The sequence below is a fragment of the Mus pahari genome, chromosome 1 (assembly GCF_900095145.1).
Source record: "Mus pahari chromosome 1, PAHARI_EIJ_v1.1, whole genome shotgun sequence".
In the NCBI taxonomy this organism is placed as follows: Eukaryota; Metazoa; Chordata; class Mammalia; order Rodentia; family Muridae; genus Mus; species Mus pahari.
Genome location: NC_034590.1, coordinates 136,857,354 through 136,880,166, shown reverse-complemented (window position 1 = coordinate 136,880,166; position 22,813 = coordinate 136,857,354). Strand labels below are relative to the sequence as shown.

The window sequence follows — 22,813 nt, the reverse complement described above, 5'->3', positions numbered from 1 at the left end:
TTGTAGCAGTGGGGATGGTACCCAGGGCCTCGTGTGTGTTGGGCAAACACTCCAGTACTGAGCAGTGACCCCACACTGCCACGCTCCAGTGTCCACCACCTCCCTTCTTACCTCATTATGAACTCCTTGAAGCATAACCTCAGCTTGTTGTGATGTCGGTAGAGCTTTGGGTCAGCTGGAATTTCAGCCAAGAACACTTGGGCCACCTCCAGTGGTCCCTGATGGAGAAAGCAAAACATGAGATGGGGTTGGAATGAAAATTAAATGACCTGGGAGAGAGAGAATGTGGGGAGGGCTCCTTACTTCTGAACATTTAATTTTGTAGCTTGTTTCACTAAAATAAAAAGCCTAGGGAGGTCTTGAATTTCTCAGGAAATGGATTCCTGAGGAGGACCCAGAGCTTCAGGAGACTACGGACTGGCCCTAAGGTCATCTTCTCAATCCACCGCTAACCCTAAAGCTTTCCCTTCATACCATAAGGTAATGAATGTAATGACAGCAAAGGCTACTCCTGTGAGCGGCTCCTCTAAAGCAAGGGCTACCTCTATCTATCTGAGCATATCTGCTTATCTGGTGACCCCAGTGGATGAATCATTTTATGTAAACCATGATTTGAACCAGAGAATTCACAGGCCTACGGTTCTGACAGTGAACAGCTTCTGTTGTCTGCATTGGATGGGGACTCACAAAAGCAAAAGCATCTTACTAATGTTTTTCTAACCGTGGACATATAGTGGTCTCGCTCCTGTTTGCTGCCTTTGATCCTCCTAAGTTGAACAGACTTAGAACTTCTGCAGGGGATCTTCAGATGGAGAAGGCGTTGGCTGGGAAGGACAATGGTTAGTGGGTCTTTGGGTGTGGTAGTGTGAAGAGCCAACATCAAGGGGCCCACTAGACAGAAAGTACTGACTGGGCTTGTATGTCTCTCCATCAGAGGTAGTCTTAGTTCCATGCTGAACTCGTGTGTGATGATTATAACAGGAATGAAAACACTAATCTTGTCAAAGTGGCCTGAGAACCCAGTCCTAGATCAATCATGTTGGCAAGGCAATTGCTATGTTGGGAATATCTGGTCCCTAACCAAGGAGATAGGTGGTCTGGGCCTTTTCTTATCTCCATATACACATTCTTAGAATTAGTCCAAAGCTCTGCATATAGCTCTACCTAGCCTGGACACATGTCAGCTCTCTGCAACAGGATTCTAGTCCTGGGTCATATTGCCAGATCTGGTTCCAAATTGGAGATTCTGAGACAATGGTATTCCTTAAATAAAGTCTACTCCTTTCTGGAATTTATTTTTTTCTTAAAGGAAGATTGCATGTGGACTGATTCCTCATCACCTCTTAAGAGTAGAGACCACATGAACAAAAAACCAAGCCCTGGCCAAGCTGCCATTAGTGAGCCCAGCTTACCTGATTTACAGTGGCTCCTACAGAGCCCTGCAGTACCATCTGCAGCATCTTCGCATCAGGCGGCTCCTGGTGAGTGGCCACGGCTAACTGCAGGGTCTTCTTCTTCATATCTTCAATGGCGACCTCAATCGGCGTCAAAACGAACTGAACAGAAGACAACCGCGGAGTGAGGCCATGGCCTCCCTTACAGTCCCTGGCAAGCCTGGAGCTCTGACAGGGAGGCCACCTGGATTTGAAGCAGCAGCTAAGGAATGACTGTCAGGGTACTTTGGAATAATCTGAACAGGTCACACCAAGATGGCCTTCACATTTCTTGAGTACCTACCATGTTCTGCATCTGTGCATGAGTTTCTCCTTTAAACAATTGCCTGTCCTTTTCACTTTATTGTAAAAGAGGAATTTATAAGGCTAAGTAACCCAAATTGTATTAAGTACTAAGGTAGGAATTTAATCACAATTAAGTCTATATTCAAAGCCCAACTTCTTTCTACATGGTTAGGTTGGTTTTTTTTTTTTTGTTTTTGTTTGTTGGTTTTTCCTAGCATTGAACAAGTTACTCAGATTACAAGGGGAAAGTACAGCGGCCATGACTTTCTTTCCCATCATCACAAGCTTTCACATCTTTTGTGCCCTTTCCAGCTCACTGTGATGGTGACACCTTGAGAAGAGGGTGCTAAGTTCTGGTTTGGTCCTTCCTGAATGTGATGGGTCAAATCCCGTTTTCCCCCTCCTTCCCAATTCACATTTAAAGCCCTAACCTCCAGGAGCTCAGAAGGCAACCTTATAGGTAGGTAGTCAAGTTAAACTGGGTTTATTAGCGCAGACCTAATTCACATAATTGGTGTCTTTAGGAGACGAGGAAATGAGGGCCCAGCGTGTATATAGCACAGACAAGATGAACAGACACTAGGAGAAAATGTCCTCTGACAAGGCCTGAGGCAGGCCTGGGACAGATTCTCCCTCAGTCCTCACAAGGAACCAACCTGCCAATTCCCTAAACTTGAGCTTCCCAGACTCTAGAACTGCCAAGACAATACATTTCTGTTATTTGTGCCATCCAGTCTGGGCCACCTTGTTACACAGCCAGAGCAATGGAAAGCTGGGAGTAGTTCTAGAGCATTGCATATAGCTATAAGGACACTTTCATAAACAATGTATCCCTGTATTGTGCCTAGACTATCTTAGTGTTTAAAAGTCTGAAACAGTAAGCACCACACTAGATGCCTTCCCAACACCCTTCTATCAACAGTCTCCAGGGCAGGCTCCTCTACCCTCTGTGACGACTCCTCCCTGAGGAAGCTACATCACTCAACAACAGGTCTAGATGGCTGCTCTCCAGCCAGTTCAGCCCATGCAGCTCCTGCCCCATGGAGTGGATGGTTGCAAGTCCTCTACATGCTCACTGACTTGATTAGGCCTGTTCTAGTTGTTGGTTTAATGAACAGCGGATAAACTGATGAAGTAAGGGCATGGAAAGAGAGCCGTTACTATGAAGATCAAGCTGGATGCTTGGGCGAGATGTCATGAAAGTGAGTTGCTATAAAAATTCCTGTCATATTAGGTATGCACAAGACAACTGTAAAAAAAAAAAAGGTTTGGGTTAGGCTCATCAAGATGAGCTCACATGCTCACAACCCTAAGGATTTTTAAGGCCTCATTCTGCATCACAGAGAGCGGACTGAGAACTGGGTGTGGTTTATACAAGAAAGAAAGTGCCGAGTCGGGATGAGTCAAGCCAGAATCAGAGAAGGCTGCAGTCCAGGATAAAGAGGTGGTATATAAGTTATCATGTAGGGATTTTAAGGAGAAAATGGAAGGTTGGTTTGAGAGATCTTCTTGCTAGACTCTATTAAAATGGGTTAGAGTCTTCCAAAGTACACAAGGCCTTTGTTGCCAACAGTTTTATTAAGAGGTTGGAGCCATGTGCCTCCTGCACAGCCTCAGGAAGAAGCTGGGACCAGGTTGATGTACTGGCTGCAACCGTGCTCTTCCCATACAGAGCACCAGTTCATCGGGCTTCCTGTTTGATTCCCTCGCCGGTAATTTACAATACAACGGTGTCCAAAACACCTACAGGCCATAGGTGAAGTATTGTGGTAAGCATGAGGCTCTGAATCCAGTACCTAATACTGGAGAGAAACACTGCATAAAATACAAAATTTAAATACAGGCATTCATCTCTCCCTGGAGAGATGGTTCTGGGAACTGTTCTTTCCAGCCGAACTGAAATCTGAGGGTGCTCAGATGTTTGCATATGAAATATACCCACAGATTCATGTACTGGGGGCCTGGTTTCCAACAGAAACCTTTAACATAACCAGTGGATGGATCTCTCATGAAGTGTAGAGGATGGGCCTAGCTCAGTGATTCAGGTCCACGGAAGCATAAGCCCTTGGGGCTGTACTTTCCCTTGGTCCCTTCCTGTAAGCCTTATTATCTGCTTCCTGGTTACTATGGTGTACACTGAACAGCTCTGCTATGCCTTCTTCACCACAATGGATGAGACCTTGAACACTGAGCTACAATGAATCTGCCCCTCAGTTGTTTCGACCAAGCATTTGGTCACGGCAGTGGGAAATACTTTAGGGTGTAACAGCAAATCCTTCACACCCAATGGGCTGCAGGGACTGTGCAGACAACGGCTTTACTGTATTCTCCTTGTTTGTTTGTTTGAGACAGGGTTTCTCTGTGTAGCCCTTGGCTGTCCTGGAAATCACTCTGTAGACCAGGGTGGCTTGAACTCAAGAATCTACCTGCCTCTGCCTCTCAAATGCTGGGGTCAGGGTCTGTGCCACCATGCTGGGTGACAGGTTCTCTCTATCTGCTCAGAAGATACTTCATGGATGTGAAGTTTTTATTCTTTTAAGGGGAAAAAAAATCATACAAATTCTGTATATATGTAAAATTTCCTTTCAATATGACAATTCAAGGTTGGTTGATTCTATGGATATAAAACTTAAGAATATGAAGGAACAACTATATAGACATCTTATATAAGTTTATAATTAAAATGGAAACACTGTGATTAAATATGTAAACTATGCTATATAAATAACTTTAAAGAGCTAAATATTTAACACTGTTCTGAAAGGTGTAACTCACTGAATGAGATCCCTTGGCCCCCTTGAGAGAATAGCCTTGAGACAGTATTTTAAGGATATCTTTGCACAGGCCAGACAACAGCCCTACCGCTGAGCTACACCTCCAGCCCTGGTTTATTCAGACAAGATCTCACTAAATAGTTTGGGTTGCCTTAGACTTGCTATGCCACCCAGGATGCTCTCAAACTCAAGATGCTCCTGCCTCAGCCTCTGGAGTACTGGGATCATGAGCATGGACTCCCAGGGCTGCCACATGTTTGTTGGGTCTTACTATGTAGACCTGGTTGGCTTGGAACTTGTATGTAGATAAGGCTGGTCTTGAATTCACAGCCATCCACCTGCCCCTGAATCTTTTATTTATTTATTTTTTATTTTTTCAGGTTTCCCTTCAGTCTCATGAGGTAGAGCTGGCATGTGGGTCTGGGGGATCATCCAGGCCCCCTCTTCCCAGAGGTGGACACTTCCCGAGGGTGGGGCACATTACCTCCTCTTTCTGGCTGACTCGGATCCTGGTCTTGATGTAGGGGAAGGCGTGCATGGTGGTGAGCACGGTGTTCCTGCGGTGTTGCTCATGAAGCTCGCCCCGGGGCTTCCCCTCCAGGGTGAAGGGGGTGGTGTACATGAACCTCCGAAGGTTGAAATTCTTCTCGAAGTAGGTCACCCGGTCTTTCATCTCATACTCATCAAAGTAAGGCTCCACAAAAGTGATCTGGATGTAGGCCTGGGGGAAGGAAGAGGTGAGGAGACGGGAAGAGGTGAGCCAGTCGGCCAAAGAGATGCACAGTGCCTTGGAAAGGCACGCTGGGACAGAACCCGACACTCCCTTCCAGTTTGGAAAACCACCAATGCCTAACACTGCAGGTGGGAGTTCAGAATCTGTCCTTTCTCCTCTCCACCCTAGGCAAAGAAAGGCCCCTGAGGCTGTGGAAGGGAACAGCCAGGTCCAGCTGCGGCCCCTCTAGCACAGCGAAGCCATCCAACTGCTGTCTGAAGGACTGCTGTCCTTTACTCAGTTGCCCTAATGAGGGCCCGCTCTCTAGGTCTTGCTTAGACTGAGGAAATGTATAATTGCAAGTGTTTGCTAGGACAGAGTGGCTGGAATGTTTGAATGAGTACCAGGAATGCAGGGCGCATGGCTGCTTTATAAGCCAAGGCTCCTCATACAGCCAAATGCCGCCCCCACACGAGCCCCACTGCCACACGTGTACACAGTACTTGTGTGGGGCTTTCCTTAGCTTGGTGTGCTTATTGCTGTCTTGAAGCAGAGCAGCTGCCATCATCCGCATGAAGGAAGCAGGTAGGCTGCTGGGGGGCGCTTTCCATGCCGACGCCCACCCTTCCTCTGCCAGTCCCCTCTTCTCCCTGAAGATTACACTGCAAATACTTGCTGAGGGGAGGAGTTGCTTGGGTGTAGTAGCTGCCCATAAATCACACAGAGGGTTTCATGGTGGTGCAGGGGATTTTGAGTACCCATGCTCTGTCAATAACACCAATAAACTCATCGATTCACAGAGTTAGACTAGAAGAGAACCCTTTCTCTGATCTGTTGCTGCCCTCGTGATATGAGGTGAACAGAACCAGACTCCTCAGGAGAGTCACATAACACCAAGAGGAATGGAGGTAATAATCAGCCTCACGGGGCCATGCTTGAGAGCACCATTCTCAACCTGAGGGGCATGACCCTGTTGGGGGTGTGGAGCGACCCTTTCACATCATGATTCATAACAGAAGCAAGATTACAGGTGTGAAGTCGTTTTATGGTTGGGGTCATCACAATGTGAATTGTATTAAAGGGTCACAGTATTAGGATGGTTGAAAACCACTGAGAAAGAGCAACCCTGTTCATAATAAATGACTAGAAAATGCCCAAGTGTCCCTCTCTAGATGGGCTGTCCCTCCAGTGGGGACACTAAGCAAAGTGTGGCACATCAACACAATGAATACTACTTAGCATGGAAAGGAAGGAGCGATTTCAACTCTGTGAGTCATGGATGGGGTGGGCTGAGTAGAAGAAGCCAGCTTCAAAGGGCTACATGTGCCACATACACAACCTCCAGAAAGGCAAGTCTACACAGATCAGGGACTACAGCTCAGCTTGGTGGCCACTAAAGGCTGCATGAGATTAGGGAGTGGTGGCAAAGGAGACTAGAGAAACCTTTCAAAGGAAGAGGGTGGTTTTATACCTTGACTGTCAAGTACTGGTTATGTGTATGTATCAAAACNCCCCACACACACACACACAACAGTATAGCTCGTAGGGCTGGCGCTGGAGCTTAGTTGGTAGCACGCTTGCATAGCATGTATGACCCTGAATTCAGAGACAGAGACACACAGAGAGGCACACAGAGAGAGAGAGAGAGAGAGAGAGAGAGAGAGAGAGAGAGAGAGAGAGAGAGAGAGAGGAAGGAGGTGGGGTGCTTGTTAACAATGAAGAGTTCTTTAAAAACACAAGGAAAAGAATGGAAATGAGCAATGGTTCAGGGTGGGTCACCCACCCAGAGAGGAGGAAGGGCGGCTCACTGACCTCACAGTGTAAATCATGCTTTAGGATACTGAAATCTGGGTGTGATTCTGGGTTAGGATTCTCATTCCAAACTCACAGCTTAGCCTGGGAATTCTAAAAGAGGGGAAAGGGCCTGATGCTGGGAAGGTTTCTTGGGCTGTTCCGACCACTGGGCACACAGCCAGCCTTATCTTCCAAGGACTCCAAACATTTCTGTCCAATACTAATCATGACGGCTCTCCGGCCTCAGCTGGGGAATGTTTCTCAAGTGCGTGTCCGGACAAATGTAGAAAAACTTGTATGTGGCCAATCCCTCTCTATCAGGATCATCTTTCTGCAATTCTGGAAGACAGAACTCCGGGACCCACATGGAGAGGGCGCATAGATCAGCCTTCCTCCTGACCTTGCACTCTGGGAATCCATTATGTTACAACTGCAGTTGGAACTGCGGTACTACTGTTTTTAGTCCTTGAGGTTATCCTGCAGAATTATCTAACCCAAGGGTGTGGTAAGAACTCTTAAATGTGTAGCCGGCTAGAAGCATGGGTGGTGTGAGAAGTGTAGAGGCCCCAGCTGAGGCTCATGTTTGAAACAAGGGCAGTCTTGAACTTGTGAAGTCATATGCTACGATGTGAGCTGTCAGCATCAGAATTGTACAGCATATCATTTCAGCCTGGGATGAACCCTCGGTATGGAACAAAGAACAACAAAACCCGCAGCCCTCCTCTTCCTCTAATGCCACAGCAATCCTGCATGTGGCTAGAAGGAATGCCTGCAGCTTAAAGAATGGGGCCACGAAGTATGGCCAGCCAGAAGCTGCTGCACATACACACACACACACACACACATGCACAGGCCCACACATTCGCATTCATACACTATTTGTATTTGCCACAAGTGTGCATGCATTTCTGGAGGCCAGAGAGGGAGTTGATGTCATGCAGCTGGAGTTACAGACTGACCTGGGTGCAGGGAACCAAACTTGGGTCCTTTGGAAGAGCAGTAAGTGCTCTTAACTGCTGAACGATCTCTCCAGGCTCGGAAGTTGGAATTTAAAAACATGCTTTAAGTAGAAAGTTTATAAACATTTTATAGAAATGCACTAATGAGCTGTAGTAATGAAGAAGACCGTGGGTGGAATCAGATCCTATGTTGGGGTGGCCGCTCCGTCATTAGCATCATCTTGGAAAGTGGTCCACCCTTTCCGAGCCTCAACTTTCTTATCTTATAAAACACAAACAACCAAACCTAATCCTCAGGGCTGTAGGGGGATGACGAGACATGATTTATGTAAACACAGAGCTGGTGTGTAGCCAGGCTGAACTAACAGCAAGAACCTGTCTCAAAAAAAAAAAATCTAAATGGGAGGGGTGGGTAAAATAAAAACCCTCCCTCAGCTCCCCAGTACCCAGATATAAGCCACTGCACATCTGTACCCCAGTGCTGGGGTGTGGGGGAGTAGGGACGGTAGATCTGCTGTTTACTGCCCAAACAGGGAGACCCGGGTAGAAAAAATCACATGGTTCATGATAGAGAAAGCCATCCAGCACGCACACGTGGGCATGTATGGAAGAGTGAGCCTGCACACACACATGCATACACTCCACTCATATGTGTGTGTGCACCCCTACCCCCCAAAAACAACCCAAAACGTGGTCGCATTTGAAGGACTGGGGGAGTGCAGACCCAGAATGCCATTTTTTACTGTCACAGTCAAGTCTGATGACCATGTTTAGTATATATATTTTTTCCATACCTTGTTAGGATCCAACTTGGTTTTATCCACAGGAGTAGAGTCTTTTATCACTTCCACAAACTCTGCACCAAAACACTGGCCATAAAATCCCTAGGGAAGAGAGGCCCGGGGTATATAAAGTTCATTTTGAAAGCTTGCAATTCTTTGGAACGAGCACAAGGCAGGATTTGTTGATTATTGATGGTCCCTCTGAGCTAAGAAGCAAGCCTAAGCACTTCCTAAACCAGAAATAAAAGTCTAAGAAGTTCAGCACACTCAAAACCTAGGCATCCTACAGTACAGATGCTGCTCTCAAATCCAGCCAACGTCATCAGATTTCTGAGGCAGCTCCATGGGGAGGGCAGGATTTACAGTTTTGTATTTTGTACCCTGAAAATTTGGAGGGGCCAGACTTCCCATAACGTGACAAGCCAGTGTGCAGGAGACAAGAAACAGACTTCTCATCTTTTTTTTTTTTTTTTTTTTTTTTTTTTTTTTTCTGAGACAGGGTTTCTCTGTGTAGCCCTGGCTGTCCTGGAACTCACTTTGTAGACCAGACTGGCCTGGAACTAAGAAATCCACCTGCCTCTGCCTCCCGAGTGCTGGGATCAAAGGCATGCGTCACCACACCCGGCTCATACTTCTAATCTTAAGCAGAGGACACAACATGAGGGAGTTAAGAACCTGGACCAATGGCTACTTTTCCTTGTTGTGAAGTGAATGACTCTGGGCAAGAGACCCAGCCTGACTAGGCCACAGCTTCTCAGAGTTGAGTCTTCTTGCCTTATTTGACAGGACTGAACAGTACAAGAAACAATTGGGCAACACGAGTTTTTAAGCTTTCCAGTCACAAGAGGGGACACAGTCAAGGGGTGGCATGGAAGCGTTAAGTAGGAGGAGTCAGTGGTTAGGTGTCAGGTCTTCACAGGACCCTGGCCTCTCAGCCCGAGAGCGCTCTTAAGTTTGTTCCTCTCAACTTCTGCTTCTGTTCTCTCGGCTTTTCTCTATGCTATTTCTTTTTGCTCTGTCTTTTCAGAACGTAACTACTGTTTTCTCTTTCACAGTGTAGCTGCCAGGCTGCCGCTGGGAGCTGGCCATAGTTACTTTCCAGTTGCTCTGTATCTGAGTGGAGTGAGTCTGTGGTTTTGTCAGATGGCTTCCAATCAAGATGACAACCTTCACGTTGAAAAGCAATATGCCCGATGCCTGTGGGTACACATTGGCCATGTAATATATGGAAGGGGATATAAGGAAGGGTGGATGCTGACTGAATTTTATACAGTCTTGAAAAGTCACTATTCAAGATTTAAAGTTTAAACTCTGTAAAACGCACACAGGATTCAAGAGAAAAATGTCCCAATAATATGCTATTCCCAATCTTGCCTACTTTCCCATACTACAAATGCAAGGTAGGAAATTTAGAGGTCAGCAATGAACATATTTTAAAAATGACATATTGTCCTACTTGGGGGGAATGTCCAAGGTCGCACACAGTCTCACTTTCTCACCTCTAGTCTATGAGAGATCTCTGGGAGCTTTGTAATTGCCGGTTCCTTGTACACGAATTCCTGCTCATCCAAATCCCCAAATCTGGATCCGTAGAAACCAACTCGGAAGTAAGTTCCAAACATCCTCTTATGGTCCTGTCAAGGAGTAAAGAGAAGCTAGCTTCCTTTAGCTGTGGTTACTGGTGACCCACCGGGCTAAAAGGACTGGTTATTGGGCAGCAAACAATTTATTCTCACAGCTGGCATTATGAAGATTCCCCTCTGTTAAGCAGATTTAATATTTACATAATAAACCCTAGAAACGATGACAAAAGAAATCCAATGAGAGACTCCTGGGGCCTTCATTTAACTCAATTTTTAAAATCCTCACATTTCCTAGTTGTAAAGCAGGCCAATCTGCCACACTGTACTGCCGGCCCTTCCTTGTCTGATGGAGAGACATTGCAGCAATGATGAGTGCCAGGGAGATAGACGGTGGTGCAGCGTCAGGGCAGGGTCGCCTGACACCAGCTAACAGAACCTATGGACCAGGCTCGTCCCCAGCTACCTTGTTGATGATGTTGTCGAAGGCCTTCTGCAGCTTGTCGTGGGTAGAGGTCAGCTTCCGGAAATCTCTATGTGCTTCCAGGATGGGGATGACCAGCTTGTAGACCTCATTAACTGTCTCGTACAAGCCTCCCTGGGAAAGACGAGATTATTTAATGCACTGGAAGTTTAAGACAAGGGACCAGAGTTAATTATGCAAATAACACGAAGGAGAGCACCATAGTGCTTTAGGGAACCCAGGCCTGTCTGGGCATCTTCGTAAAGCCATAGCTTGCAGGTCAAACCAGGCACATTGCTATCTTTATAGTGACAAGTAAGGAAGGAACATGGCACTGCCATCTAGGGAGTCTTTTCACAAACTGAAAACAGGGGAGGAGATGGCCCAGGCAGTGAGGGGCTTGGAGACGCGTGCTTGTGGCTTTTGAATTTATCAGAGGTTCTCCTCTAGCCAGATGCAGGGCCTCGGGGAGCTAATAAGGGTCTTACCAGTTGGCTTTCTAGAATTTTAGGAAAATAAGGATATATGTGTATGTGTGTGTGAGTGGATAGGAGAAAAGTAAGTATAATGATATGTATATGGGAAAATGTAATAAGAAAGCTAGTTTTGTGACTAAAAGTTAAGTTAAACATTCTTTTCTGGAAAAGTTTTCTAGGAAAATCAAGATAGGAGAAAAAAGGCAGTAAACACAAACGTCCAAATGTAGACAGTCTGGGGAGGGAGTCTGGAGGTGAAGAGGAGAGAATGGGAAATGATATAGGGAGGAAAACAGATCGGTCAGGTAAATAAAGTGCTACACTTACGTGGGTTCACTATGGGGGCAGAGGGCAATGGCTAAAAGAGCGGTTTGCTGCCTTGACCTGAGCTGCAGCTCTGTGCCTTTTCTCTCACTGGGAGACGCAGATGGGGCTAAGGGGTGGCTCTGTGGCTTCTGCGGTTCCATCTCTCTGAGCTGCCCTGCTGTGTATGGGTCTTGAAGACCAGCTGAGTGTCAGATGTGGAAGACATCACAGATCCTCAGGGGATCCTCCCCTATTTTTTCATGTGAGTGGGAAAATGAGGGATTGAGAATATGCCTCATCTCTGACTGTGTAACCTAGGCAACCTGTTTCACTCTCCATGGCTTAGTTTCTACCCCTATTAAATAGAAAGAACACAGTGAAACTGCTCCTGGCCAATGAGTACACCGTGGAAATACGAGTATGCCCACGGTAAAAGGCTTTCTCTCCTCCCTTGGAGAGCTGATGCAATTGTGGACATGGACGTCTCCGCCGGACCAGTCTGGAAGCATCCAGCCAGGCCCAGCCCTGTCCTGCATGTGCCTGCGGGTGTGAATGAGCCCTGTAGACACTGACCGTGCTGAAGAGCTCCGCAGCCTGCTCCAGGAGGCCCACCAGGCCACTTTCAGTGAAGTACCGACCAGAGCATACACCGTCCTCATCAGGTGACAAGGTGTCATCAGAGACTGCGGACTCCTCAAGCACATTGGAAGAAATATTCTGTAAGAGAACCCACTGTGAGCCCAGGGCACAGAGAGTCTGACAAACAAGGGAATCAGAAAACCCAGACGGACGAAGAGGCTAAGCGCTACAACCTTCACCAGACCATGATCACTACGGGTCTGTGGTCCCAACCTGTGAGCTTCCGGTGGCCATTCCTTTTGATAGGTCACCCAGAGCAAACGTCATCAAACTCCACAATTTTTAACCCTAAGGCAACGTTCTACAAAAGACGCTTTCCTTAACGTAGCAACAGTTTAGCTGAAACAACCTTACTGTTAGTGAGATGACCCTAAGGGACAAATCGGGAATATTTTGGATTTTAAGGGCAAGGCCAGTGAGCAGAAAATGGGTTCCTGTTTTGCTGAAACATGTTGCTCCTGCAGTCTTGACCTTGAGCTACATAAGTGTAATGTTACATAGGAAAGTAGTGGACGGGAATGTCTTTATGGATGCTGTGATATAGTTCAGAAGCCACACTCCCCTTTTGTTTCTGTGTTTTTTCCTTTATATAAACTACAGGCAAGAGAGCCTCTTAACAGGGAATGTAGTATCTCGGGCAGGGTTGGCTCAGATGGGAAACCCAGGGCACAAGCCTTCAGGCAGCACTCATGTTCAGGGTCCTGGGACTGCTGACTTGGGACCCGCTTGCCTCTGACGGTGAGTTTCTCTTTACGCTTTGTGCTGCACATACCCTGCTTGCCTCATCCGAGCTCTGATCCTGGCAGGGACATCAATACCTCTGATAGGCCAAGAACCATTCTTGGCTTACAGCTATGGAAGAAGTGAGTATGGTATAGGGAAGAAACGGGAAACCTCCACCGAAGAGCACACAGGCCCCGCCTTCCTAATGCTATATGCGTAGCAGGCATAGCTCAACAACGGTGACACTCTGTCCCCTGAGGTTGGGGTATACTTCAAAACTCTCAGCATAGTGCTCCAGCCAGTCACTGGCAATTGCTCTGAAGCATTCTGTGAAATAAAGGCTGTCCACCTTCTGACTTGGCGAACAAGGTCACAGGAAACAACCTTATGAAGCAGTCGTCATAGATTGTCACCGTTACACTGGAATACAGTTTTATCAACACAGAGTTTTTCAAAGTCCCTTGTGATCTTCAAAACGTGATTTATTATGATGAACTGATGGCAGAGCAGTCAAGATTCGGCTGAAGGGATCTAATCGCTTAGGATACCAGAACTATTGGAACTGTGTGAGATTTTTCTACTCGTAGAGGAATAGGTATGAGCTGGGTAGCTCAGTAGCTGTAAATCATGGGGGGAAGATTATGGGCAGACATTCCTGGCTTCAGAGTGAGGGTGTAAAAGTAACAACCATAGCTGTGTTTGTGAGATCAGCATTGCTTGCACTCCAGGGATAGAATTCCGATGAGCTCAGTGGCCTGGACCTCACTGCCTTCCAAGTTATTTCTCCTGTTATTCTTCCAAGTTAGTTATCTCTGCTTTGCAAGTCTTTCCCAAAGGCTCAATCTTATTACAGCAAGATTCAAAACTAAAGCAGGACGTTTAAGTAGCAGTAGAGGCAGACATGGTGGCACAAGTCTAAAATCCCAGCACTTGTGAGGCAGAGGCAGATGGATCTGTCTGAGTTCAAGACCAGTGAGATCCTGTCAAAGAAAGAGAGAGGGTGAGAGAGGGAAGAAGGAGGAAGGAGAGAGAGAGAGAGAGAGAGAGAGAGAGAGAGAGAGAGAGAGAGAGCCGTCAGCAGAGGGTACCTGTTGCTAATACTGTCTGAATTCCTTTATTCTTCTGTGACATAAAGTATCTTAATTTTCTTTAAGAAAAACACTGGTAATGTTCAGTGTGACCTGTGACTATGGGATAGATAATCAGATCATCTTACCACTTTGACCATTATGATTGATTCAGGGATAAACACAGGACCTGGTCAGAACCAATAAGATGCCCTGAGACTTTCTTTGCAGTTCTAGAAAGGAGGAGTTCCTTCTTTTCTCCTAGTCTTGAATCTTAATCTAGCATCCTTAGTGTGGAGACTGCCTGTGAAGAGTGATGCCCACACCCCAGAAGGTGGAAGCACTACCTAGGCTGGATGAGCGTGGGTCTCTAGGTCTAGATTGACAAGTACTTATGAGGGCTAGTTTCCCCATACAGGCTGATGGATTTCACGTCTCCTCAGGTTAATGTGGGCTTGGTATCACTCCCTTTCCAGCATCCATTTCCAAACTGACTTCGTAGGATTCTTGGGAGACTATAAGAATTCTCCCATAGATATCAGCACGGCTTGAAGTCTGTTCTGTATTCAAGGACATCTGGCTCGTCACGGTCTGCACATTAAGAAGCCCTTACACATCACAGTTCTTTCCACCTTCCTTCTCACAATCTCCATCCTTCCCCTGACCCCAGTCTGGGGCACACGATCATGCTCACAGCATCTTGTGTCCTTTCTATTTATCATTAGTTGCAAGAATATAAAGTTCGTGTGGACAGGATGAATGTTCAATGAATGTGAAAGAAGGAATGGATAGCCAGGCATGGTGACATTTGATCTGAGAACCTGAACCTGAACAGGGCAGGCAGATCTCTATGAGTTTAAGGCTGTGCTGCTCAACCTAAGGAGTACCGGGCTAGCCAGGGCTGTATCACAAGACCCTGTTTCAAAGAACAACAGCACTATAAAACAAAACAAAACAAAACAAAACAAAACAAAACAAACAAAAGCCAAAAGAGACAAAAAAAAGAAGAAGGAATGGATAAAAATATATAAAAAGAAATATCTGGGATGGTGAGATGGCTCAGTGGGTAAGAGCACCCGACTGCTCTTCCAAAGGTCCTGAGTTCAAATCCCAACAACCACATGGTGGCTCATAACCATCTGTAACAAGACCTGACCTCCTCTTCTGGAGTGTCTGAAGACAGCTATGTGTGTAATTACATATAATAAATAAATAAAGTTTAAAAAAAAAAAAGAAAAGAAATATCTGTATACTCCACGTAAGGATAACATAGACTTCCTCAGGCTTTCTGGAATTTTATCTCACCTTGACACCTGTCAGAATAAGAAAGCCAACCAAATTCTAAGTAAAATAAGGATAAAGTGAGACTTATTAAACATAATAGTAAAAATGAAATTTGGATAATGTTTAAGCATCAAGTAGTAAATAATAAAGTACAGCATTTTGGAAAAGGCTTAAGAGATCTCCAAGTAATAGCTCAGTAGATGAGCTGAGAAAAGGGTGACAGTTCAATGTAAAGGAACAAGTGTGTCACAGAGGAGCAGGAGGGCAGCGCTATAGCAGTACAGTGACAGGCAAGTGGACAAAACAAACATTTCTTTAAACTTATTCACTTGACTAAAATCAGATGGAATACTTTTATGCTTCCGAACAAGAATTTAACTGGGCTTTATAAAAGACATTTCTGAATTGAAACTAAAATTTATCTGTTGAGAACGAAATCAAAGCGTAAGTATTTTTGTTACTGTAAGAGAGGCGGCAGCAATGACTGGAGATAAGACTCAGCTCACAGATGAACACGCCTTGAGAAACCAGAAGCTCTGGGCTGCACCAGCAATAGTTTCAGTGTCTTTTTCTCTAAGCCTGGGAAAGCTACTTAGAATCGTCTTTTCTTTCTCCTTTACAAAGCATCACAAAACTGTGTTGAAGAACAATAATGAGAAGAAAGCCTTTCGTACATCCATGCACGGAAGTTCAAAGGAGAGCAACGTAAACTCTTGTCTCCAGCTTCCCAGCTCTGGCTGGGGACGGTCCATGACTATCCTGTCAGCTGCAGGGATGATCATCTCTACAGCCTAGATCTCTATAAGAAAAACTACTCATAACACTTGTTGCTTGGGGCTTTTCTGCCCTCTAAGTAGCGCATTAAACCACAGAGTGACAACAGTCCGAGGAGATACTGGGCAGCCCTGTTGGAGGGTTTAGGTCTGACACAATTGGCCCTTGTTGGCTGTGGGTAAATTTCAGGTTATTCTCAGAAAGCATCCATGGAGCCATGTCTTTCCCATCTCAGGTAAATTGTATTCTTTCTTAGCTTTGGACAAGAGTTGGGTCCCACAAAGTCAGGGAACAGAACTGAGGGACTGGTCTGTGAGGGAATCATTATACTGGTGTCCCCTCCTTGCCAGTTTATAAGCCAAATACAAATGTTCCAGAAAGAGTTGAAATAATCTTTAAAAAAAAAGCCGTCTTGTTTCTTACATCAGTGAAACAGAAGTAACACTACCTTCCTTATCTACTTGCTTCACAGGCTTGTGGGGATGGCCAAATGTCTAAAATGTCTGAGAATATCTCCCAAAGCTCCTGTTACCTCTAAGTACCATTACTGTAATGAATATGTTTTAAAAGATGGCGAGGCCATTACACAAGGCAGTGATAACGCTTTGACACAGGGGGTTTCAACGGTGGCGACATAGACAACCAGGACCTGATATTTTAAACGGTGGAAACATCCTTGGTCTCTCCTCTGTACCACCCAGGATCACCTGTGGTGACTGAGGACACACTCCCTCAGGTGGAAGCACCCACCCCCTGGTTGGATGCTAACGTGAGTGGCAGCTGCCTGTCCCACCTGAAAGCTGACGCTGCCCACGGGCAGGTAGCTGTGATCCTCCAGCATGCTCAGGTACTCGGCCACCAGGGCAGCTGCATGCACCAGGCACATGGCGGCCTCCGTGAAGCACTTCTTCTTAGTGTGTTTCTCTGCCATGTTCTGGAGCCAGGTCAGCCGCAGGTCAGGAGATGCCTGGTAGCTCTTGGCAATTCTGAAGGCAGATTGGGAGTTTCAGGGACAACCTTTTGACGGCACGGCTCTTAGGGGGTGGGGGTGGGGGTGCTTATCCCCCCTTAATATCTTGGTTTACAATTTCAAAACAGAGACAAGGTAAACATTTCATCCAACTCTACGTGACAATGGTGTGCTGGATGCCGAGAAAGAATAATTAGCACAAATCTTATGAGGAAAAAAGTCTGATAACATGATGTCCATTTTCATGGATCTCAAGTAATCTCCTGCCTTTTATCTCAAAGTTATAATGTACTATTTCTCTTACAGATCTGAGTATTTTTAACTGTGTAAGTAATCTCCCCAAACAACTGAACGTGAAGAGAAAGGGTTTAAAGGACAGTGACTTCTAAAGTAAAGTTGTCTCTGTTTATGATTACAACTGCAGCACAGCATGTGGGAAATAATTCATATAATAGCCAATGTTTTTTCTCTCTCTCTTTATTTGAAATAAGCATTGCACTTAGTTAAGGTGATCCTTTTGGAAATTTAGGAATAAACTGACTCCAGTTTTCCATTAGTGCTCATATATTTTTGGATGTTACCCCAAACTGTCCTACCTATCTTAGTTATGATAATGACATCAGAGAAGGCTCTAACTGGGGCTTGAGAGATGGCTCAGTGGTCAGGGTCACTGACTGTTCTCCTGGAGGACCTGGGTTGGTTCCCAGCACCCCCATGCTGGCTCCTAACCATCTACCACTCTAGCCCCAGGGGATTTGATGCCGTCTTCTGGCCTCCAGGGGAACATGGTACACAGACATATATGCCGACAAAACATTCATATAAATAAAATAAAAAATTAACAAAAAGAAAAAAAGATGAAGTGCCACCTAGACAAATATCCAGACTCACAAATATCAGAAATGTCTTTTCTCTTTCCTTTCTTTTCTTTTTCAAGACAGGGTTTCTCTGTGTAGCCCTGGCTGTCCTGGAACTCACTCTGTAGACCAGGCTGGCCTTGAACTCAGCTGCCTCTTCCTCTTGAGTGCTGGGATTGAAGGTGTGCACCACCACGCCCAACATCAATGCCCTTTCTGTCTTCCTGGGGGCATTTACCTGTACATGAGATCCATAAGCATCTCGGGGTCTTCCTGGAATTCCCTCATCTTCACTGTGTCATACAGAATGCTGTTTAGATTGCAGAGAAGTTCCTCCACCTGCAGAAAAAAGTGCAGACAGTGACGTGCAAGGCAAGGCTTTGCTCAAAGAGTGGCAGGGATCCAAGGCAGAGAAAATTCAAGAATCACCCGGGGCATTTTCATCTGTGCAATCTAAGGCCCACAGGTGAGCCAGGGCCCTGGGATCCATGAGGTCCCCTTATACTATCCCCTCCCCAACACCTTGGCTTTACAGCCTGAATGGGCTTTCATTATTTGTAAACTGCATAGGTGTAAACTTCTGTGGAGTATCAGGGTGTGAGAGTCTACTACAGAGTAGGCTAGGACCTGGAGCTAAAGGTAGCAGGCTGCACTTGTCACAAGGGCATCTGTCACATGGGTACTGCAGGTTTCTTTAGGATGACTCTTGTTTGCAAGCTCTTCTTAATTAGGATCTTTCTTGTCTGCCTTACACACAAATCATTACCATTCATGCTCCTTACGCCCTCTCCCTCTCCCCTGAATTCAACTCTAGGAATTTCATTCCTCTCTACTCCCACATTCCACAGCACTATTTCTTCATGTATCACCCCCACTATCTGTCTATCCATCTCTCTCTGTGTGTGTATGTCTATCTATCTATCTATCTATCTATCTATCTATCTATCTATCTATCTATCTAACTTTATGGAGTGGTGGAGATCAATCTCAGGGTTTTGTGTATTCTAGGTTCCGCCACTGAATTACACCTAACCCCTGTCCTCTGTACTCCCTTTCTTAAATCTCGTACAGTATTTGTTACACACTCAGGTATCACCTTTCTTATTTTGAGCCTTCTTGTTTGGGACTATGCTCTCCTAATAGACTCTTGTCATCTTGCAGTTGAGGACAGTGGTGTGTGCATTGCATGTCTTAAGCACTGAGAACATTCAATGATAGGACAAGTTAGAAATCTCTGCAAATCACATGTATACATTTTATATAATTTTATATGCAAAATGTTATATGCAAAATCATAAATGTATTTGCTTATAAATGGTTAATCTCAAACTCATACATAAGACAAAGTTATGTTCATGGGTCTACCTGCATGGGAAAAAGAGTTGTCTGCATGGCCGTGTCCTCTTCTGAATAGGCCAAAATTGTCCTTAAGGACCTTCTCAGGTGCTCTTCATTGAAGTCTGGAGCTTTGCCTACCAAGGATGCCAGTGCCATGGTCACTTGCATCTTTACTCTTGCAAAGTTCTGCATCAGAAGAGATGGAGCAAATGAGAGTCAGCGGGTGCCTAGTAGGAGGCTGCAGGCCAGACACAAACAGCTCCCAGTATCCCTTTCATTCCCGTCTTAAGCATTTCCTTTTCTCTCAATAAACTGTGAGCTACACTTTGCACAAGATACACACTGCTGTCGAAATGGGTTGGATGGATCGTATGCTCCCATAAATCTGTCAGGCTCCCTTTAAACTTTCATTATGTTTGGGCTGCTGCCACACTGCAGGGCTGACAGATTTGTTCTAAAGTTGGTCACAGGAAATATGCTTTGTGCTAAGAGTCTCTTGGAACCTTCTGAGGCAGCATTTTTGCTTGTTTGTTTTGACTCTGACTGTCTTGGAACTTACTCTGTACACCAGGCTGGCCTTGAACTCACAGAGATTCACAAAGGCAGCACTCTTGAGGTTTTGGATTTGAAACAAGCAGTAGCTTTCCATGTCTTCTTTTCTCCCAGGACTGTGGAAAACCACAACTCAAGGGCCCATGAGCATGGCCTACAGACTTTTAAATAGTTCTCCCTAACATCTCATGAGAGCCAGGGCCTGGTCTATAGAGCTCAGGAGTAAAGTAAACATTTAGCATTGTGGGGTCTTCAGTCAGTTCCCAGAATTAACACAAAATAGACAAAAATAAGACAAAGCAAATCAAAACCCTACGGAGTCTCCATTTCTTCTCTGAGCCCATTTATCTGTCCCCCGTTTCATCTGTAAATTCTCTTCTGAGATTAGAGATCTTCTTTTACAGAATTTAGAATACATTCTGTAAAACGTATTCTCTCTTTCCCCAACCCCCATCTTTGGTTTTCAAGACAGGGTTTCTCTGTGTAGCACTGGCTGTCCTGGAACTTACTCTGTAGACCAGGCTGGCTTCAAACTCAGTGATCCACTTGCCTCTGCCTCCTGAGTGCTAAAATTTACAGGTATGCACCACCATGTTGGGCTATAAAACATTATTTTAAAAAGATGTCTCACTAACATGACAGCAAATAAAGTTCTGAGCATGGATCCTGAAGTATGCATAGATTTGCTATGAAACTGAATTTACAAAATGTCCATTCAGGTCCAGGCCAGGCATGATGGCGCACGCCTTTAAATGCAGATGAGGCAGAGGCAGAGGCGGCAGAGGCAGAGGCAGAGGCAGGCGGATCTCTGTGTGTTTTAGGCCAGCCTGGTCTATAGAGTGAGTTCCAAGACAGCCAGAGCTACACAGATGCTTTCAGGTCCAGATGACAACAGTCATTTACCATTCTCATCCACAAATGTCCCGGCACCATCCAGAACTGGTACGGATTCAGACTTTTGGACAGGAACTTTGACGGCTGGGCAGCCCCACACCCTCCAGCCCTTCCTCTCAAATGCTGGTGCTCATTGGCAGACTCCCTGGGGTCTTCCACACAGGGCATAAGTAAAAGCTACACTGCAAAGCTCCCCCCCACCCCCTCTGCTTGGCATTCCTGTTCTCTCCTTTTTCTGGGCCGCCCAGCCTGTCTGTGCTTACACTGGTAGCTCCGAAGCTGAACCGCATGAGGAGGTAGAGGGTGGCGCAGGCTTGGCTCCGTGTGACGTTCATGCTGCTGCTGCAGTGATGTAGCACCCGCTGACACAGGTCAGCACACTGTTCCATCTCCTCCTCGAACAGCAGGTCTCCAAACTGGAAGAGACACAGGTGGCCATTAGGCAACCCTGGGCACCTTCACAAGCTCTCCTCCGGCTGGCTGTTGGGACCTGCAAATGTCTGTCTGGACAAGCCAAGAGCCTGAAGGGTTAACGCCATGCTCCATAAACAGAATGAGCCACAGGTGTCAGACGTAGTAGAGGTAAGCGGTGACGTCCACCTGTGAGTCACACAGCTGAGGTAAGGTCTATGTCCTTAACTTCATTGTTAGCCAGGTTGAAGTCACTGCTGAGGGTGTCACAGCTTTAAAGGACTTACTTGTGTCTTATGGGTTCCTTAGAAATTATTGGTGACTAAGAAAGAGAAAATTATTATAACAGAATTCCACTTCGTAAATTTACAAGATCCTACATAGTAGGCACCCACCCACTAAGATTTCCCACAAAGGAGGAAAATAACCATAGTTCTCAGGCGACTGCCAGCATCTTATTGTGGTCATTCTGTCACATTAAGTAATGGGAACCAGGCCTAGTATTGAATCTCACTGTATAAGGTATTAATGAAAGGGAGAGGAACTGTAGTTGCTCAGTTGACTTCAGTGAGTGGTCATTTGAACTTTCTATAGTTAGGCCCACACTGCAAGGGTGAAGCCACAGTTTGGGCTCCCCCACAGAGGGTTCCTGAGAATCAGTGTGTCTCCTTTCATAGGGAAAAAGCTCTTACTCCATGCCCTGCATGATGTCTGATCTACTGACAGAGCGATGTGAAGCCAGACAAGAACCGAACTCTTAATTAAGAGTAAGAAAACAAGCATCCCATGTTTACCTTGGCGATGAGGGCTCGGAGGGTTGCGAAACAGTGAGTCAGGTAGGTGGTGCTCTGATCACAGCTCAGAGAATTCACCAGGACCCGGAGGACACCTCCCAGCAGGCTGTCTTTACAGTCCAGGGCGGAGCTTGCCTGGGGGTGGGGTGGGGTAGAAGAATAGCAACACTGAGTAAGGCTGGAGGCAGGAGAGGCTTGTCTTAGAGGACTGATGTGCCTTCTCAGCAGAAGGTGGCAAGGACTCTGTGATCTGCCATCTACACCATTCATTAACCACCATGAGAGCATAAGGGCTCTTTCCCCAGGACCCTCTTTTCAAAACTAACTGACTCGAGACTTGTGCCCAATTTAGGATGTTAAACCAAGTTTTAAGGTTCATCTCCCTCTTGCCTGGGTCATGGCTTTTGGAATGTTCTTTCTTTGTAGGCCTGATTTCATGTCAGGGTTTCAAAAACAACTTCGAGTTTCAGGTACAAGAGGCTTCTTGGTGGCAGCTATGACCTCTAAAATGGCCCCAGAAGGACTAATGAGAATAATAGTAAAAAGTATTTTCTCTAGTTTAGCTTTCTTAGGAAACTGCAAATCATTTTGGGGCTTGGTATCAGGTATATTGCTCTCAGAAATAGCTTGTACAAAAACACTATTAATGTGATGCTAAATATTTAGGGTACTGAAGTTAAGACACTTTCAAAAGATACTTGAGTCATCATTGGATGCTCAAGCCCCTCATATTAAAGGGGGTAACATTTGCATATGTAACCCACAATTCTCTCATGTACTTTAAATTATCCCTAGCTTACTTTCAGTACCTAATACAACATTGAAACATCGTGTCAGCTGTTGACATTCTGTATTGTTTACGGAACAATGATAGGAAACTAAAAAGTATGCATATGACCAGTGCAGATGCATTTTTATTCCAAAG

The 22,813-nt window shown here is 45.7% G+C and overlaps 1 protein-coding gene across 2 annotated transcripts in view; it reads right to left on the bottom strand.

Annotated features, from left to right (window-relative positions):
* Window positions 1-22,813, bottom strand: part of Dock8 (dedicator of cytokinesis 8) — a 203,482-nt gene that overhangs the window by 8,533 nt on the left and 172,136 nt on the right. For both annotated transcript variants that reach the window (XM_021221815.2, XM_029531370.1), the window contains exons 35-46: window positions 21,889-22,023; window positions 20,947-21,099; window positions 19,265-19,423; window positions 18,138-18,238; window positions 16,866-17,058; window positions 12,159-12,302; window positions 10,807-10,938; window positions 10,260-10,394; window positions 8,773-8,862; window positions 4,998-5,234; window positions 1,413-1,556; window positions 112-218 (exon numbers count right to left, since the gene is read on the bottom strand). In XM_021221815.2, coding sequence (XP_021077474.2) covers window positions 112-218; window positions 1,413-1,556; window positions 4,998-5,234; window positions 8,773-8,862; window positions 10,260-10,394; window positions 10,807-10,938; window positions 12,159-12,302; window positions 16,866-17,058; window positions 18,138-18,238; window positions 19,265-19,423; window positions 20,947-21,099; window positions 21,889-22,023 — 1,730 coding nt within the window. The remainder of the gene's footprint in view (window positions 1-111; window positions 219-1,412; window positions 1,557-4,997; window positions 5,235-8,772; window positions 8,863-10,259; window positions 10,395-10,806; window positions 10,939-12,158; window positions 12,303-16,865; window positions 17,059-18,137; window positions 18,239-19,264; window positions 19,424-20,946; window positions 21,100-21,888; window positions 22,024-22,813) is intronic.